General features: G+C 35.3%; 1 protein-coding gene across 20 annotated transcripts in view; it reads right to left on the bottom strand.

Moving 5' to 3' along the window:
• Ppfia2 (PTPRF interacting protein alpha 2) overlaps nucleotides 1-20,942 on the bottom strand; it is a 461,179-nt gene that overhangs the window by 90,424 nt on the left and 349,813 nt on the right. For 12 of the 20 annotated variants that reach the window (XM_052753263.1, XM_052753265.1, XM_052753264.1 and 9 more), the window contains 5 exons: nucleotides 11,574-11,720; nucleotides 10,445-10,579; nucleotides 4,806-4,889; nucleotides 4,406-4,537; nucleotides 3,214-3,276 (listed from right to left, as the gene is read on the bottom strand). In XM_052753263.1, the coding sequence (XP_052609223.1) occupies nucleotides 3,214-3,276; nucleotides 4,406-4,537; nucleotides 4,806-4,889; nucleotides 10,445-10,579; nucleotides 11,574-11,720 (561 nt within the window). Of the gene's footprint in view, nucleotides 1-3,213; nucleotides 3,277-4,405; nucleotides 4,538-4,805; nucleotides 4,890-5,319; nucleotides 5,407-10,444; nucleotides 10,580-11,573; nucleotides 11,721-20,942 lie in introns of all 20 variants that reach the window. The other 8 variants (XM_052753255.1, XM_052753257.1, XM_052753256.1 and 5 more) reach the window with 1 other exon arrangement.

The raw sequence follows: 20,942 nt of genomic DNA, 5'->3' as shown, positions 1-20,942 counted from the left end.
GTCTGTGCTTGCTTTCATGCCATCTGCCATGACAATCACAGGCTCACCCTCTGGAATTGTAAGCCCTAACAGACTCCATCTTTTATTAGTTATCTTGGACAGGATGTATCTTCACAGCAATTGAAAAGCAGCTAACAGAATGATATTGTGGGATCTGTGATATTTCTATTACATGTTCTTTATATTTTTTCAGGATCTCGATCCTATTTACCCTAAGCTCCTTTGACAGTTTTGTAAATTGTTTATTAGGTTCAATATCTTCTTCTAGCATCACTTCAAAACCTACAGATATCCAAATAAAAATTTGGCTTTAAATATTTTTTTTAATTACGTACTTTCCTCATTTTCAGAAAAGTACTCATTGAGTTTCTCTTTTGCACACCTGGTGTACAAGGAATGAGCTGCCTTTTACTTAATGTACTTTAGTAGAAACAGACAACTGATGAATAAAATGCAGAACTAAATTATATTGTTAAGAAGAAAACAGAAGAATTATGAAAAGATGATATTTCCCCTCGACACCATCTTTGTAGCTCATGTATGCCCCACATAACAAGGCATTTGAGTGAAGTCCTGAATAAAACATGAGAACATATTAGAAAGAACATTGCAGCTAGAACTATACTTGGTGAGACAGGACAGAACCCCAGGGTTGGTGGGCTAGAGACGTCAAGGCAAAACATAGGTGGGGTATGGATTAAAGTAAGATTACCACTGAGTGAAGGGAAAAGGCAGCTGGCTGTTCTGAAAGGCCCTTAATGCATTTTAAAACTATCTGGCTTTTTATTATGAATAGGAAAAGGAACAAAGGAGGGGGTGGAATCTGAGCAGAGGAGCGTTATTCCATGAACATTGCAGCAGCTGTGAATAAAGGGTTGCATGAAATTTGGAGGCAGGGGAGAAACACAATTATCTGGAGCTCTCCAAAAATTATAAACAGAATCATGAGAGTGGATACAAATGTTTATTGGGACAAAATGGATAGATTCTTATTATGTTTTGATGATAGAAGTATCAGAATTTACCTACTAGGTTGGACAGAGGAAAATTATATAAACACAAACGTTATCAATAGCTTCAAGTTTAGTTTTTGTGACATGAATAAGGGGGGAAAGGATGCTATATGTGATTTACTCAGAAGATTACTGGTCATTTTGGCCAGGTTAGGTGGCAGTGGTGCTTGGTATGGGCAAGTCAGGGGCAGGTATGGTAATACTGTGGAAAATTGATATGTTAAATCGGATTTTTTTTTTTTTTTTTTTTGTGTGTGTGTGTGTGTATCTAAATGATAACATGAGTTAGCACTGAAACATAAAACTTCTTCCTGGAAAAGTACATGGTAGGTGATCTAAATATGAAAGTACTTAATTCATAGAGGTATTGATATCCATGAGATCAAATAAATCTGCTAGGGACTGAACAGGAAGAATGTAAGTACTTTGGATTTCAAAGATAAAAGTCACAAAAAATTAAAAAGAAAAACAGGGAAGACTTGATATGTAAGAGTTATTGTTGATGATGGGTTGTGATCCTAGTCACTTGAGCGGACAGTTGAACAATTATAGATGCACTAAGATCAGAGAGTATGCTTGGCTGCATGGAATGGCAGTCCCACAGTGAAGTTTGGTCTAAGAATACCTTTTCTGGAGATTGACATTAGCAAGGACATAATGCATAAGATGACTTGGAATGTTGGCTGCTTGGGCAGATTGTTGCAGCTACAGGCTTGAGTAGGTGTTGGGGGAGTAGGTTTTGAGGATCTTGCCAGGGGCCCACATAACTTTAAATAACTTAACATTGCATAACAAGATCAAGTCCAAAATTCACAATCTGGTCAGAACTATTTCACTACACACATGGTACTTCCAGCAAAATTCTGATGATTCATTTAGTCACTCATCCTTGGTTCCTCTGTGCTGTTCCATAGGGTCCAACCTCCCCCTGGACCACTAGCTGTCCACTACATGTGTATAAGAGCCTACTAAAACATGATCTCCTCTGTGAAGTCTTTATTAGACATTCAGTAATAATGCAATGCCATCCTTTATCTACCACTGCTATAGTGTTGTATCAAACTTTATATTAGAGGAGTACAGACTTTCCAACTATAGAACCAAATGATTATATTTTTTTCAATGATCACAAAAATATATAGAATCCTAGAAAACTGTTAAATGTCCTTTTCCTGTAATGTTTTCAGTACCTTATGTATTATTGTGCTGCTGATAAACTTTTAATTCTTTTCTGCCTACCTCCCTTTTATCTCCTTTCTGTTTCTCTTTTATTCTCTCCTTTCCTCACGCCCTTTCAACCTTCTCTTCCACTATTCCTTTTTGTGTGTTTCAGCTACCAACTAGAGGATGCATATTAAGCTGACATTTTAAATGAAGTTTTAAGGAAGCAAGGCAAATGAAGTAGGAAACTATGTATTACTGTCACAACTTTTAAGATTTTTTTTTATAATCCATGCTTTGTTGGGCAATTGAGTCACATATCCTACAATATGAACGGCTGGTCCTCATCAAATCCCTATCCAGTTCTAAAGTATCACACTTATGAATAATCTTCAGAACTAACAGACACCTATAGCAAGGCTTTGTGCTTGGTGTTTACAAGGTCTTCAGCACCGTCTGTCATTGCCTGAATCTTGAGTCACATCCTGAGTCCCCAAAGCCTTCTTTATACAATCAGTGTACTGTAATCTTTACTACCTGCGGCTCAGGTGAATCTCACCATATTGGCCCTTGGTTGCTGCAATTATAAATCACTTTTTGTAAGACATGCTTCTTCTACTAGATTTTCAATTACCTTAGAAGTAGGATAATGCTGTAAAATATTTAATGACACAGTTCTTCTGTATAATAGGTATTTGAATTGTTTTTGCAGAAATAATTTCTCAAACTACATAAAATTTAGTAAATATACTTTTGTTTTATTTATATAAGGTCCAAGCCAAAACAAGACCAAATTTATTAGTAGAGGCAGTGATTAATTAGTGATTATAAGCTAACATTAGAGTTTTGTTTCCAGAACTGGCTTTCAGTGTGTTCAATACTAAAAACTGTTCAATTTCTACAAGAATTTATGCCTTGCTATAAGCAAACAAAGTTAAAATAGTTTTTGAGTAGAACACAAAATTATTTTTATCACATTTATTTCACAATATATTCATCAATGTGAATAAGATAAATGGCAAAATTTTTTCCATAATACCTTATCATGTAAAGATTCTTCAAGATTTTTTCTGAAGGTTTCTGACTCTTGAATCAAAACATTCTATGGAAAAGAAAAAAGAAAGATGCAATATGCTGAAAATATTTAAATCTGTATATGCATTCTCTAGCACTCAAGAATCTTTTAGAATTCTTTCCTTGGTAAATTTATTTCCTGGTTTCTATGGAAACTAAATTCCATTGAAATCTTTAAAAGTGACACTCAACGTTTTGCAAAATAAATTATTTAAATGAGAAGTGCTATCTTGATACACTTGGATAGATAAACAGACTAAATATTACCCTCAGAGCTAATACTCCAGTTCTTCTCAGACTATGTTTTAAATGGGAAATAATTAAGCTATTCTTCAAATGATAAGTGGTGAGTACCAGGCCTGCCACTAGCAACATGCTTAATTTCTTAATGTGTCAATAAATAAAAATTCGTTAACATTTCATTAAAACATTTCCCTGCCTTTCCTGATTTTATGTCAGTGGAAAATGCCTAAATAAGATAGTGACTGAAATTCTGTTTAGATTTCTGAAATAATTTGTCCTCCTGAGGTTTAAATGATTACTTCTCTGGTTTAAGTCTGGGTTTGGCCACTAGCTCTAACAATTCTGATTGGTGTGATAGTTTCCAGTTATTAATGTGACAAACATGATTGTGAATAAAATTTCAGGCTGAACATAAGCACACTTCTTGAAACAATGTAGTTGGAAATAGAGGCTTCTAAACCCTCTACTGGTAATAGCAATAATCCTCTCGCTGTCATAATCTCTTATACATTGGCTTTTAGTGCTGGTAGTTATTAGATTCAACATTCACTAGTTTCAAGCACACCCACACTCAATATTTTTCTTTGTCTTTCTAGTAGACTTTTGCAAATAATGAAAAGATAAATGAAATTTTTATCACAAATCACAGCGTATTTTAATATATTTTGTTCTTACAAGCACATTCATATATAATATTTATCATGTGTCATATAGTTACTCATTCAAAACACGATGTCATAGTATTATATTGAAATCACTGATTCACTTCCGAAGACTCTATGAAGTAGTTTTAGACTAAGGAAAGTCAGTTGAATGCCTGACGCAAACAATGATTACAGCAGGGTAGGAAAACGCCACAACCTAGACGATATGGCTAGCCATCCACGCGCTTCACCCCATGTCTGCAACTCTACCTTCTCCTCCAGAGCGGCCATTCTTTCCTTCAAGTGCAGCTGAAGACGCTCATTGGATTCCGTCAGAAGCCTGTCCACGGTATCAGATAACCTTTTATTGTGTTCCTCATTCATTTTCTCTCTTTGCCTAGCCTTATAGTTAAGAAAAAGAGCAAAAATATATTTGGCATGAGAAAAGAAAATACTCAGGGCTGTTCAAGGTTCATTTTAGAGTGTCACTGGTTTTTAACTGAGTATAATTTTACGCATGTTTTTGATTACATTTGCAGAAACTATTTTCTTTCAAAAGCCCAGAACATAACCATGATTTTAAACATGGCTTCTAATTAAGAGTGTTTTCCTCAAATATGAAGTCTGTGCATTCAAAAAGTCATGATTGAGGGAAAAGCTTCATACGTACTCTTTGAAGTTCTTGATTCTTCTCTTCCAGTTGACCTTCTAGGTGTCTCATACGTTCTTCAATATTTCCATGCCTCTCTTCAGCCTGTTAAGAAATACGAAGGAGTGGACCTAAAATGTAAGAGGAGTTAATTCCTCCCATCTAAATAAACTGAAATAAAATGTAAAGCAAGCTACTACCAACCGCAAACATAGTTTCCAAAAATAAACTTTCTTTAAACAGGCAGCTGAACAGCATTGCTTGAAATGTGTCAGCTACAAAGGCCTGTTACATTCAAGCATCAGCAAAACACTGGAGTTATTTATGAGCAATGATTTCAGCCAAATGTAACATGCAGACTGTGCATGGTTTGAACACAAACCTGCCATTGTCCAATCTTAAGCTCCTGAAGCACTGAACTGCACAGATGGTCGATTATCAATAAATAAAAGTAACATATTTTTTATAAATGAAAAGAAAAAAAAACTTAGATGGATTCTATTTAGCGATAGAAAGTAAAGTCCAGTAGGACTACCTTCCTACGTATGGAGATCATTTCTTGGAGTTTAGCTTCCATAACATATTGATAATCATCAGATGAGGTAGAAGAGGTTGGATCAGACTAACAAGTCAAGGAAAAGGAGAGGGGACAAAATTGAAAAAATCAGAACTAAAGACACTGACACCAAACAGAACATAGTACAGAATGCTTAAAATAAAAGTGACAGCAAACCCAATACTTTAATAGACAAAATTTTATGTAGAAGGAACTATTCTGATATCTAGTGAATATAATGCAGTTGATGGTTATAAATGAAAGACAATGATATGCTCAAATAAAAAGCTGAGGACCTGAGGTATGGAGTGTTAGTGACAGCTGGCAATGAGCGACTTTTACAAGGTGAGTTAAAGCAAGTTTGGAAATGACATGTAATAACTGGGATTATGAGAAACCAAACACTAGAATGTCTCGGATAGATGCTCAAACATTTTGTCTTTTGTTTTTTCACACTACTAGAAAAAAATGATGTAAACCTTGCATCTCAAGGAGAACTCTCTGAGTGTCATATGTCTATGTCTCAAGGGTGTCATATTTGGATCAACAATATATAAGGCCTCACATGTAGAAGTCAGAAATAAGACTAAGCCCCAGGATATGTTATTATGAATAAACTCAAACAGGATTGAGTTTCCTTAGCAACAGTGGTCCACATTAAAAAAAAAATGACCCCTGGAAACAATGGACTTGTCCTCAAGTGTAATTTAAATACTAAAATTTCTCAACTTATCCGGTGATAATAATGTCATAAGGACAAAAAACTTTATGAAGGCTCAAAAATGATATGAAGACCACATCAAAAGAGTGTCTGAATTAATTTGTTACTATGGAAAGAGAACCTTGCCTTAGAGTGACTAGGAAACAGAGCCTCTGTGAGCTAATGGCTGCCTTGTACTGAGGTTAGTTACGTGTCTTGCTGTCAGGACACCACAGGTGTAGAGTGTTAATATATGGGACATTGCTGATAGCTGAATTGTATTAGTATGCTATGCACAAAGTACTTACAACATTACATCAACATTTGAATTATAATTACAAGTTAAATAGTTACGACACCAAAAATATCTTACGTCAGTAATGCAATTCCAACTCTAGAACATACTCTGACAAAGTGTTAGCTCATTTGGAAGTACTGAACCTTACTTTTAAATAATACAGGACTACATGTAAATATATCACGCAATAACTGAAAAGGAATAGTAACCAGTTAATATGCCTTCGTGCTACTTTACACAACAAATTCAAACTTACTTAAGGAGTAACATTTAACATTTCAAATATGTTGTATTCACGTAAATTATAATTTGTCATTTATCTATCCTAGTATTTCCTGTCTCTTGAATTTATTTTATAAACATAGATCATCCCAATTTCCTCCCAGTGTCTTACACAGGTTTCCAAATAGAAGCAGCAATAAAAGCTATCACGATGCTCAAACGCAAGCAAATGAGTTTTGTATGATTTCAATTTGAATTTATTATTTTTAAGTTTAATTAATCATATTTGTATGTGTGCTTCTGTGTGTGGGTTAGTGTATGCAACTGCAGTGCCATGGAAGGCAGGAAGAGGGTAGGGGTGCTCAGAACTGAACTCAGGTCTTCCATAAGCAATCTCTCCGTCCCTCTGTTATTATACCATTTAAAACTTGCAAGTCCTATTAAGAAAAAAAATACAGAAAAGAGGTTGTTGAAATTGTGTAACCTAAATTTGACAATGAGCCTGTATATTTTATAGTCCTTTAAGTCATTAAAATCAAATTAGTGATTGATTCAAAAGAGTGGGATATGGATATTTGAAGTTCTAGAAGTCTTTCTTTAAAAATATAGGTTTTTAAAACTCTTTAAAACTCATCATGTTTTTTTCTTCACTGAAGAACACGCAAAAACTTTGAGAAAATTCACTTCAGATACAAAACACAAGAACTGTCATCTCTAAACTATGTTATTACTGAAATTTTTATTAGTGCTAAAATGAATGGAATACCTCATAAAATTCAAGATGAGTTATGTCCTACTTGAGGAAATATGGATTGTAATTAAAGAAGTAGATATAACAAATCATAACATTGGGAGTCCAGAATGATCTTTGATGGTTAATTATATATAAACATCAAATTTAGTTTTTATTTATAGCCATTAATCAAGAATTCTTTCTAAAAGCTTTAAATGAGCTTTGCCTACTTTGCATATCTGTCTTATCTAGATGATTAAAAAAAAACAGTTTTAGAATCCAAAGAATAAATTCAGTCATCCTCTCTAAGCAATACAGGGGGCAGATTTTATCGAACAGTACTATACATTGTTGCCCTTAGACCTGGGGACAGCACCGTTGTACCAGCAGACACAAGTCAAGTACTACTCTAGATCAGTCTGCTTTTATTTGTACTTGAAGAGTTCATCTTGATTTTACTCTTTAGTATGATAGAGGGAAATTTTAAATGCGTTAAGGTTTTTGCCAAATAATGACAGAAATTAGTATGAGAAGAATGTGAATACAATCAGAATGGTGAATAAAGGTAGTAGCAGACAAGCCTAAAAATAAAGATATGGTATAGATAGATAAAAAATAAAAAGATACATACATACACAGGTATATGTATATTTACATATATGTCAAATTAAATACTTGATTAGTTGTTTAAAATATCATTTTAAAACACAAGAGACAAAAATCCAAGACTTAAGCTAAGCAGACTGTTTGAAATTTAGAATGGTAGAAGGCACAATGTGTAGAAAAAAGACCATTGATAATAATAACCATATATGGAGAGATAATTTAAATTGAATAAAATAAAACAAATTGTTTAAATTATCTCGGGTGGTTTTGAGTAAATCCATGGTTGAGTGCAAGATGGTTGAGCACATTTTAGTGCTCAAAGGAACTGAGTCATACTCTCATGTTATAGACATGGTATAAGCTAAGGATATAACCTTAGCAGTTAGTAATTCACAAAGTAAAACAACTACGTCACTAACATTAAAAACTGTCATATACACCTGAAATATGTTGTCAGTCTAGAAGATGACAGAAGTCAAAGTGATAGGAATCAAAGAATAAATGATTTACTACTAGAAGAATTTTAAAGAATGCTAAATGTTTTCTGAAATACTGAAAAATCAGAGTTCAGATACAGAGGAAGTTTATCCACCATGGTAATTAGCTCCTGTCTGTGTCATGTACTATATCCTAATAAAAGTGCTGGAGAATTACCAGATGGTAGTAACAAAGGAGTCAATTTTTAGGGATTTTATATCATAAAAGAGTAATTAACACTATTTAATTTAAAGCTATGTAAGTACATTGCTGTATTTTAAATTATATTTGATAATAAGTACATCAGTGGCTAATTTTGTGGCAACAATTTAATGCATTGTAAGCTGTATTTTCTTAGGAAAGTTTTAAACTTTGGTATTTTGTTCAGGAAAATAAATACTGTTGAGTATTTTACCCGAAGTATTGCCAGCTGTTTTCGTATTCAATCCCACAATAGCAAAATTTGACATGGAAACTCTTTAGGGAAACTACTTATATCCTTTACATTACAACAGAACCACTGTGTGCATGTCTTAGTCTATATTATAGAAATTTAAAAAGAAGTCTTTGCAAGAAAAAGTATAATACTATTGATATGCTTGAGTAGCCTTATGTAACTTAGTAAATATTTTTACATATATATATATATATATATATATATATATATATGTATGTATGTATATATTAAGTTTTGTGTCCCTACGTTTCCCAAAGTACAGAGTGATTTACTGGCGTGGTCTCTGGTCATAGAAAGACATAAATTTAATAGTCTTCCCCTAACAGACTAATGTTTCATCCGGTCGTATCCTAATACTCTAAAATTCACCACGTAGCTTGATGCTCTCTCTAGGCTTGCTCATCTCTGTCCAATTTTTGCTTTCCCATATAAATATTTCATTTTATCCAACCTTGGTCTCAACAATTCTCGCTCATATAAACCCTCCTCATTCTCGCTAATTGAACTCCCAGAGATCCACCCAGGGCCTAGTCATGGATCTCTGCATCCAGATCCCTCAGTAGCTGGATGAGGTTTCTAGCACAACAATTAGGGAGGGGGGAGAACAAGGGAATCCGTGGCTGATATGTAGAACTGAATTGTATTGCAAAATAAATTAAAATAAAAAAAAAATTTCATTTTACCGTTTAATAACTATGTCAAACTGTTTGTCTTATTCTTTGCTTTGCTCTTACAGACAGTGAGTTTGGGTCCCTTTCTCCATGGCTGTACCAATTGTTTTGAATGATCTCTACTACTAGAAGGTACAAGTTCACAGATTTAGAGTACCTAGTCATCGTGCTGCCTGCAACTCTTGGAGAAATGCTAGGGTTATGTGAACATTCAGAATGTGTACATAGCTTTCAGTGGACATAAAAATCAACATGCCTTAGTGATTAAACCGGAACTTTTCAGGTGAAATGGATGTGATTTCTATGGGTCCTTAAGAATTAAAATGGCTCTATTAGAATGGGTTTATGTTATATAATATAGAATGGTTTTAGAATGCACAGTATGGAAAAACAGTATAATACAATATATTCAATTTCTACTTCTTCAGAAGAAAACACAATTATAAAAGTACTTTCATAAAACTTAATGGCTTTCAACTGTATCTTTTAGACCTCTTTCTTCTAACAATATTCACCGTATTACAATATAATTGGAATCAACAGCTATTATATTTCTCATTGTTCTGATGGCAAACCATTTATACAAAGCTGATTAAATTGCTGTGTTTCATATACATATTTTGAGATTTTAAGTAACATGGCTATTGATTATGTGCAAAAACTACCACAGAAAATTTACTATAGCAGTGAGATGAAAGTTTGCTTTTCTTGTTAGTGTTTAAATAGACAAGGAAATCATCATACTCATGTAGTAATCATTCAAGTCACTGTAAGCAAGATACATGCATTAAAGAAACTAAACTTTAATGAAAGAAAGGTAAGAAAGATCTGACTGATACAAGTTTCACATAGCCTGCAGAGAGTAATTATATACTCCACTTTGATAGACAGTTATTTCCGCAAATACATCTAGGCTGACCCTGGGGGTTTGGGGCAGTACCTTTGTTAGGGCTGCAATTCTCTGAGCCAGTTCTGCCTCTACTTCAGGCAGAGTTTCCGCCTTTCTCATGGTCTGCTGTAACTTTTGCTCAGCCAGTTCAAGACGCTCTTGTAATTGTCTGTTCTTTTCTTCCATCTGAAAAAGCGAAGAGGAGGGCGCCATTTAAACAGTCAAGAGTTAGGTTAGCTAGAATGAGTCATATGGACTTTGTACATCAGCTATTTTCTTTTTCTAGATTTAAAATCAGTTATTACCATACTTAACTATGCTAGGTAATAACTGTTATCATGATTTCACGTATTGATTGCCAGTTTTAATTACCGAAATCCAACACAGTATAATAGCAACCGTTTTGCCTTTGGCAGCAAACAGTAAAGAAATTTCTAATGAGAATGAACTTGAACAAATGGAATACAGCTCATTACTAATACAATGACAACAGAAAACCTGTTGAAAAACCATAGCTTCGGACTGGAGAAACATAAGAAGTATAGCCACACAGGAGTCCACACTCCAGAGACTGGACAAATGACTTTTCTGTATAGGACAGATTGTATTTTAGGACTGTATAGCATATGATCTCTGGCTCAATTCCTCCAACAGGCTGGTGTAACACGAGAACAGCCACAAACAATGATTAAGTCATTTGGTGTGTATATTCCATTAAAACTTTATTTTCGGAAGCAGAGAGAGAGCCACGGTTGTCTTATAGACTGCCGTTCTCTTTCTTTGGATGTAGAGCTGGGTAATCTTCCAGTCCTGACATTTATTATAAGTGTGACCTTGGGTAGTAGTGCTGCCTTTGATCCCCAGAGTACTCAAAGAATAACTACAGCTAATCAGCAGGAGGAGGCTAGAATTAAGTGAGGTAATTTCAAACTAACTCCTTAGGGTCTGTTTCATATCTAGATCCAAAGTCAATAGTTTCTGCATTATTTATTTTCATCTGAGTGATTTCTAATTTTGTTAAAAATAAACTATAAAATAAAAATTGCTTCATTAACACTATTCTAAGTTTTAAAGCATAAGTACTGATCTGCTTAAAAACATGCTATTTTATTCCTTGCTTTGTAAAAATGGTGGGAACACATACAGAGAGCAACCCAAACCCAAAATAGTAATACCGAACCTGCCGCAAGATGGCTTCCTTGTTTGCCAACTCATTTTCTAGTTTATCATTCATGTCATGAATGGAGGTAGATTCTCTCTGAGCACTGAGGTAACGTTTCTCCAGGGTTGTGATTCTTTCTTCCATATCTTCCTTCTGAGCCATTGCCTGTAAATAACACTGTAAAAGTCATGTGCAAGTCTTTGATTTCAACCCCATCAGAGCAAAACACAAAAGAAACTTAGAGAGTCTCAGACAGAGGTAGTTTTCTTATTTAAATGAAATAATAAGATATCAAAAATGGCTTTGGTCCAGTAAAGACACATTCTTCAAGAGCATTTGAAAGATTCCATGTATGCCAGGGCTGGTGACACACACCTTTAAACCCAGCACTTGGAAGGCAGAGGCAGGTTTGTCTGTGAATTTGAGGCTAACCTTGTCTACAGACTGAGTGCTAGGACAGCCAGAGCTACACAAAGAAAGAAACCCTTTCCCATGTCTTACAAAGCAAAATAAATAAACAAAAAAGATTCCATGTGTATTTTTTTACTCTCCTAGTCTCTTTATCATGTTTTTCTTAAAAATATTTTTAATAGATTAAGCAGGGACTTTTGAATGTCTAAGAATACAAACAAGCATATTTTGAAACTTCCCGCTCTAAAATTAAATAACAGATAAATTTGCTCATTATAAAGTAGACAGAAGTACAACCGTGAGTGAAGATGAAAGCTAGGAGATTGTTAAATTGGTGAACACACTTCTGAAGCTATCATCAAATAAGGCATAGATGCCACCAGAGGGCTGGAGAGATGGCTTAGTAGCTAAGAACACTCAATGCTTTTGCAGAGGACCAGGTTTGCCAGAACTCATGTGGCAGCCAAGTGCCCTCTATAACTCCAATTCTGGAGAAACTGACACAGTGTTTGTGCAGGTAAACCACCACAAATACACATAAAATAAAAATAATAAGTTTTTACAAAATCTACTCAGTGCTAGTGAAGTCACAGTTATTAGAAGAGAATCTATAGCCACTAATGTACTAATCCAACAGAGCTCCCAACAACAATCTATAAACATCTGTACATATACCCACATGTAAATTCAGTCTTCACCCCTCATCAAGGAAACTTCTCTTGACAGTTTCATGTCAAGATCATGTTGGGGAAAACCACAGAGACAGCTGACCCAAGCTGGTGGGAGCTCATGGACTCTGGCCGGTCAGCTGGGGAACATGCTTAGGACTGAACTAGGCCCCCTGAATGTGGGTGACAGTTATGTGGCTAAAACTGTTTGAGGAGCCCCTGGCAGTGGGACCAAGACTTATCCTGGGTGCATGAAATGGCTTTTTGGAACACATTCCCTGGGGTGGGATACCTTGCTCAGCCTTGACACAGCGGGGAGGGGCTTGGTCCTGCCTCAACTTAATATGCCAGATTTTGTTGACTCCCTAAGGGGAGCCTTATCCTCTCTGAAAAGTGGATGGGGGATGGGATTAGGGGAGGTGGGGGGCAGTAGAAGGGGAGGTAGGAGGAACTGGGATTGGTATGTAAAATAGAAAAAAAACCCTTTTTTTCAAAATAAATAAATTAAAATTAAAAAAAAAATGCAGAGCTGTGGAACCCAGTCCCAATAGAAACATCTACAGAATGATCTCGCACCTGAAGCTCAGGAACATTGCAGGAGAAGAGGCAGAAAGATTAAATAACCAGAGCATCAGGGAGTTCGATTCTGAAATTGTGTTATCTAGGAATGTCAGAAGCTATACCGGGAAAATCTCACCAACATGACTGCCCAGATGTGAGCTGAACAAGAACGACACAAATGGACATGCCAAAGTAGATGGAGAAAAGCTCATGAGGCCTCAACCTTAAAGAAAGAACTCTAGAACACTGAGAACACCTAGGAGTAGGAGAGATGGTCTTTCCCAGGGAAAAGAACATCACCTGTTTTTCTAAGCCGAAACACCTGCTCTGAAAACATGCATAAAACTGACATTATATTGACTGAGCAGGATATATTTAGGAATATATATATATATATAGAGAGAGAGAGAGTATGTGTGTAGATGATAGATGTGTGTGTATTATATAACACATATGTAGGAAATAATAAAACAATGTCAGAAATTTGAAAAAAAAGTGGGAGGAGGTATATAGGAGAGTTTGAAGGGAGGAAAGGGAAAAGGAGAAATGTTGTAATTATGCTACAATATTAAAATTTTAAAACAGAGAAAATCAAGCCGGGCGGTGGTGGCGCACGCCTTTAATCCCAGCACTCGGGAGGCAGAGCCAGGTGGATCTCTGTGAGTTCGAGGCCAGTCTGGTCTCCAAAGCGAGTTCCAGGAAAGGCACAAAGCTACACAGAGAAACCCTGTCTCGAAAAACCAAAAAAAAAAAAAAAAAAACAGAGAAAATCAGCAGAATTCTGCCTTTCACACAAAACAAAACCTGAGTGCTTTTAAATGAAGACAGGAGTTGGGGACATAACTTTGATGCAGAAGTTGCCTAGGATACTGGAGATCCTACGCTGGTTATTCAGAATGAAAAATTAATAATAATAATAATAATTATTATTATTATTATTAAAAGAGAAGTGAATACATTAAGTTATATACATTTCAATTAAAATAGAGCTTAAAAAGCTCTATAAAACATAACTATGGGAGAAAATAAACTATCAGAGCATATAGAGATCCATAACACTGATACATTTTTTGAATAATTTCAAAAATTTTGTATTGGTCTTTCAATACAAGGTTTCTCTGTGTAACAGTCCTGACTGTCCTGGAACTTGCTTTGTAGACCAGACTAGCCTTGAACTCACAGAGATCTGCCTGCCTCTGCCTCCCCATGCTGGGATTAAAGGCATGCACCATCACCGCCCAGCTTAAATTTAATTTTTAATACAATATGTTTCAACCTTCCTAAGAGCTTACATGTACATATGTTGGCAGGTAGAAAAAAATCTTTGTTGAGAAGACATTAGTAAAAGTTAGCTATAGGAATAAACCCCGTGGACCTGGAATGGTTTCTAGACACTCCTGGATGTTCTATGGCTTAAGGAATCCAGGGGATGATTGTAGTATTTGTATATGATTATCAGGATTCATCTTGTTATTCCATTCTTAATTATTAATCCTAATCTTATATTATTATTGGTATTCATCTTGTCATTTCATTCTTGTTTTTCTCCAGAGTCCACAGCTCATCTGCAACTCTACATATGCACAATTTCTTCCCAATTTCCAAAAGAAACAGAAGCCCTTGAAAGGACAATCCTACCTTCACCATCATCTACAAATATGGTTATTTACACACAAATTCTTAATTTCTTTTTTTTCCAGCTTAGAATGAATATCCCACCTTCACCCAAAGAAAATCACTCTTGATGGTCTATGTTTCCTTTAGGGACCTTGATCTTTTATTCCCTCCCCCCCCCTAAATTTTTAAGATAACAGTTGTGCTACTTCATTTCTGTTTCTTTCGCCAACACCCTGACAAAAAGCAATGCCAATCAGTTAAGGGTTTATTGGTTTACAATCCAAGTTGTATTCAATCATTTCAGGGAAGTTAAGGCAGGAAGTAAGTCTGCTGACTTATCACATCCACATATGTCAGGAGTTAACATCCTTGATTGCTTGTGTACTCCCAGCAAGATTGTTTTCCTCTATTACTTTATAGGGACCCCTGTGTCAGGCATGGGGCAGTCTCAGATAGACTTGCAATTTTACTACCGACATTGACATTCTTCTAGGCAAACTTGATTTAGAAAATTCCTCATTAAGATTCTCTTCTGAGGTGAGTTTATGTTGTGTCAAATTGACAGAGCTGAACTCCACCACAGAAATGGCTACAGACCAGAAAAGGAAGGCAAAGGAGAAAGATGATTCTAAGGAGATCAAAGTCAAGATGATGCATTCACTTTCTGGTTATTGATTACAATTGAAAGGAATTTTATCAAACTATTGGAGAATGTGGGATGATTTTATCATAAACTTAAAAAAGTCAAGTTTAACAGAATAAAACAAGTATTAGCTAATAAGATCCTAGACAAGCAGAAAATTGTACATAATGGAAAATATGTAAAACTACTGCTTGGATCAATTGTGAAAAGTAGTCACACAGTAATGATAATGGTAGCACTGAATGTGGTTTTGATAATAATTACATTGGGAAAATAAATATAAGAGCAAGTAAGGAGCCGGGCAGTAGTGACACACGCCTTAATCCCAGTACTCGGGAGGCAGAGCCAGGCAGATCTCTGTGAGTTCAAGGCCAACCTGGTCTACAGAGACAGGCACCAAAACTACACAGAAAAACCCTGTCTCGCAAAAACAAAACAAAACAAAAGAGCAAGTAAGGAAGGAATGCAAGCTAAAAATCCATACCTAATATATTAATTAGATATGCTTATGTTTGGTTTAAGTAAAAGAGAAAATGCCAAAAGAAAAGCTCAAGGCTTGAAAGTAAGTATTTAGGGGAAATGGGATGGAGAAAAATGAGATGAGAGGGTGTGTGTGTATGTGTCTCTGTGTCTCTCTTTCTCTTGTGAGCCTCTTGAACTTACTTGCTGTTGGAAACTTATGTTCATGCAACAATTAATTAAAAGATGACGAGTCATGCTGTCCTTGGTGTCTATATCCACACTCAACTCTTCTGTGGGAGCACAGGTACTCATCATCCTTGGAAACCTAAGAGCCTCGCTTGCAATCTTCCTTTTGGTATTCTTTACCATGCTGCTAACCAAAAGCCTATTCTGAATGGCTTTTGATCTAGTGTGATCATAGTACTTCTTGAGTTGAAATCCTTTATTTCTTTTCTTTTATCTTCAGGACAAAATATGAGCCATGAAGCTCTTGGTTTCTTGCCGTAATACATTCTTACTTCTGTATATTGAGGTATATAACATTCTTTCCAAATTTGTGCCCACTCTGGATCTATGAAAGTTAGTTAATAAGTAAATAAGATGTAGCCATGGTCAAATTAAGATGAAACAAAGTAGCATTCGAGTAGACCCTAAATTGTGTGAGTGCATCCTCAGAAAGAGAACAGGAAGCATAGACAGTATAGCAGAATTTGAAGTGTTAGTCTGCCACTCAGCCAATAATGCTATGTGCCCTGCAAACATTTACCAGGGACTTGAAGGAGCAATGACCATATTCTTCATTACTGCCCTCAGAGAGAACCTGGTCCTGTTGAAACACTGACTTCAGACAAAATCCTCAGCAATGTGAGGAAATTAATTAGAGTGGCTAAGCTGGAAGGAAAGATTGCTGACCAGATAAGGATACTTGCTAAGCAAAGGCAAGTCGGAAAACCCAAGGTGCATACCTAGAATCCACACAAGGGTAGAAGGAGAGAACAAGCCCTATAAAGTGGTTCACTGACCGCCACATGTGTGCTGTTGTGTGTGTGCCCTCACACACATCATGTGTCCACACAATAATTTTTTAAATGATATTCATTATGAGTCAGTCACTTTGAACCAATGTCCTATGGCAAGCCCATGAAACTACCGTATTGTCTGACTTTATTTTCACCTGGAATATGTTTTTATTCCTTCCTTACTGTGTCCTTCAATAGCTAGTAAAAGAATAGTTATTTATGCTAATATTAGAATTTAAACACATGAAACTAAAGTAATCCATCATTTTGGCAAAAATAATCCAGACAATTTTGTAAAATGTTGCCAGTATTCCACTAGGTTTTAGAGAGTCCAGACAATAATCATAGTACTTAGGGTTAAAAAGATGTTGATTCACAATCTTTATTTCTGTTATTTTGTATTTTTAATTTAGTGAGTCTATAGTTCATGTGAACTTTCATATAGACTCCTAGGAATATTTGCCAGTTTCATGGAATAAAAGAAAATTATGTATCTAGCATGTATATATAAATTTCTGTAGTGATATTAACTGGCTCTGTCCTCTGATCCCCAGGTAAGCTTTATGGGGTATACAATGTATCACCACAAATTTCTATCTAAATTCTAATCATAATATCTTTAGAACTAAAAGACAGACTTTTTTGGGGGGGGGAATGAAAGTTGGTATGTTATACCCATGAGTAAAATTGTATGGTTCACTTCCATATTCTTTTTTGTTGGATTATTAATAATTACCATATAATTACTAATGACTAAATGATATAACAGTTCATCTACTTTGTATAGTGCCCAGAGTAGAATATACACTCATTAAATAGCTACTTTGTAATTAGTGATTACAAACCTGTTCACACTTAACTGTTCAGGCACATAGCACACAGTCCATGTAGGAGTCAGCATATGTAGATTTGAAATGGCATTTTTGACTTAGTGATTCATGTGAGTGATTCAATTTTTAACTGCAGGCTGTGTTACCAAAAATAAAATCTGAATTTACAAGTCATAGAAATAGCTTTTCCTCTGTGTTATTTAGAGAGTCTAAGGAAGAAAGCTTTTTTCTAGTTCCTAAAAGCTGTTATATAAAAACAAAAATAGCATAAAAATCCAATGACCTCCTAACCTGAAGTTTATATATAACTGGATTTTTTATTATATTAAATAAATATAGTTCTATAGTAATGTTATGAAGTATAATGAAAAATGTAATTCATGTCTCAACTAATATAAATTAAAACTTATAGATTCATTAATTTGATTATTTTGCAAATGTGAGAAGGGATTTTAAGTGTGATGTCAGAAAGATAAGTTGGCTTCATTCACAAAATAAATATAATTAAAATACTTCACTGAAAATTTAAGCTATCTGTATACCTATGAAGATCATTAAATGTTATTACCCCTGAATGCTTAATATCTTCTTGATTAAAAAGTAGAGAGCCAAGGCACAATTTACAAATAATTTTTGAATGATTGCACTTTGACTAGCTCCATCTACTTTTAGATCATTATTAATGTGAAGAGCAGCTAAAATGAAAATTCCAAGTTTCTTAATAAAGTAATTACAAAAATATGTTCAGAAACCATTGACTGAACATAATTATACAACTCAGTTTAGATTTATTAGAAATTCATTTCAATTTGTAATTGAATGGTTAGTTTTTTACCCCTTATTGCCCAAGTTTTTTTCTTAATTAATTCACTGACTGATTTTTACTTGTGGTATATTTACACGATACTGTGCTGCAATTATGAGAGGGTACAAAGAATAATTATCTTCCTCTTTAACTATTAATAATTTCACAATACATTAGACTTTGTGAGATCAAAATCCAGAAACATATTACTTAGGGAGTAGAGTCTGTACTTTGAGTTTAAGAGATAGGACTTTCACATCATTTTAACTTTTTGGAAAGAATGATTAAAAGAATATTGCTTATTTAAGTGGTAGTTACACTGTGGCTGGAATTTTGTATGATAGTTGCTATAGAGTAAAATACTGTACTACAGACGCATAAACATAACTCTCAACTGAAAGAGAGTAAAAGAATTTATTCTGAAGCCAAATGTAAGTGACCATGATCCAGGAATATAGATTTAGATTGCTCAAAACTCCATGTTAAAATATGCTAACAGTTAGATGATTTTTTTTTTATAAAACAAAGAAGTAAATCCAAATACTTTGAAACATGTTACTGGAACATTAGATAGGAGAGTCATAGCATAGTAAGAACATAGTAGGAACTTTATCGAGACAGGCAGGATAAGTCCAATGAGTGAAGTCCCCTTCACAGGTCTTTTCAAGAGTATCACTTTCAACTGTCTTTTTTGTTTGTTTGTTTGGTTTTTTTTAAGACAGGGTTTCTCTGTGTAGTTTTGCTACCTGTCCTGGATCTCACTCTGTAGACCAAGCTGGCCTTGAACTCACAGAGATCCCCCTGGCTCTGCCTCCCAAGTGCTGGCATTAAAGGCATGTGCCACCACCGCCCGGCAGTTACACTTTCTACTGTCTTAAACCTGTCAGACTCTGAAAACTCTTGTTTGCAAACTCCTCTCTGAGGTGGATGATGGGATAGGTTCCTTTTTCATAAGCCTCAACTAAAACATGGCTACCTAGGGAACAAGGGACCTTAAAAGTATAATTATATCTTACACAACAATCACTTATAACAGGGGAAGACCTAACCTATTAAAATAAACTCTTGCTGAAACAATCTCTGGCAATACAGTTGATGATTTCTGTCTGACCTGACTTTGTGGCACTTTTATCTAAGCACTATTTATATGAAGGAGTTATTTTAAAATGTGCATGAGGAAGGGTGAACCAGAGATACCACAACCTCACTGTGAAAGATAAGCAAACATAAAGTATATGGGAGCTTAAAATGCAAACAATAGAACTAAATATCTGGAAATACAAGCAAGAGTCCACAGGATGACCCCAGTTTAGACTACTAGCAATAGCAGAGAGGGTTCCTGAGCTGGCTTATCCCCGTAATCAGATTGGTGAATACCCTAACTGTCGTCATAGAGCCTTCATCCAGTAACTGGTGGAAGCAGATGCAGAGATCCACAGCCAAGCACCAGGAGTCTACTTTAATTGAGCAGAGTGGGCTCAAACGACAGGGGGTCAAAAGAGCATGTATTATACTATACATATTTTTCAGGCTACTTACATGACTTTGTTCTTATTACTAGTAGAAACAAATAAGGAATTTAAGAAGAAAGGTAATGAGAGCTAATTCATTGGAAGGCATAACCAGGTCAGACCACTAAGTAAAGTATTATAATTTCATCTTCAAAGATAATGACTTTGCAAAACAAGGGAAAGCTGTGGGAGACTGTGAAAAGTCAAATATTGGATTTACATATTTTAGGATTTACCACGAAATCAAATATAGCATGGCATTGAAAGAAAATTTCATGGAACCTCTAAGATTTAGGCCTAAGTAATAATATCGATTGCATGAAACTGCTGGGCAGTGAGTTTTATTGGTGGAATGAGAAAGGAATGAATGTCAAGTTTATATTGCTGAGACATCTTTTAGAACTTTAGGTGTTACCACCGGGAACAAGAGAAGAAAAGAGAGAAAAGGAAGGTAGGGAATGAAACTGAGCACCTACGGTTGATTTGTGTGTGGCTCATTACCATTTATTAGTTTAAGCAAAGCAATGGGAGACTGAAAGGGGAAGACATACCCAGGCAGGGGAAGGAAAGCTCAGAGAATCACCTGAGATAAGGGGAACAGGTAAACTGGAGGACATCGGGAGTGCTTGGCAGAAAAACAAATGCTCCAAGGACAGACGAGCGGACGTGAACTAGCTCTTCAAGGGACCAAGAATGTATTCCTCCATTCAGTAACATAATCAATAAGATGCTTTATTACAAATATTCTTAATGGGACAACAGGGGCAAGTGTGGCTTTGGGAAAAGAGAAAAACACATTTGGAGACAACAAACAAAGCTATATTGACTAGTTAGCCTCATAGAAACATACTTGAAGATTC

The sequence above is a fragment of the Peromyscus californicus genome, unplaced genomic scaffold (assembly GCF_007827085.1).
Source record: "Peromyscus californicus insignis strain IS unplaced genomic scaffold, ASM782708v3 Scaffold_24__1_contigs__length_46423439, whole genome shotgun sequence".
Lineage (NCBI taxonomy): Eukaryota > Metazoa > Chordata > Mammalia > Rodentia > Cricetidae > Peromyscus > Peromyscus californicus.
Note: the sequence above shows the minus strand (reverse complement) of the source record. Positions and strands in the feature narration are given on the sequence as shown.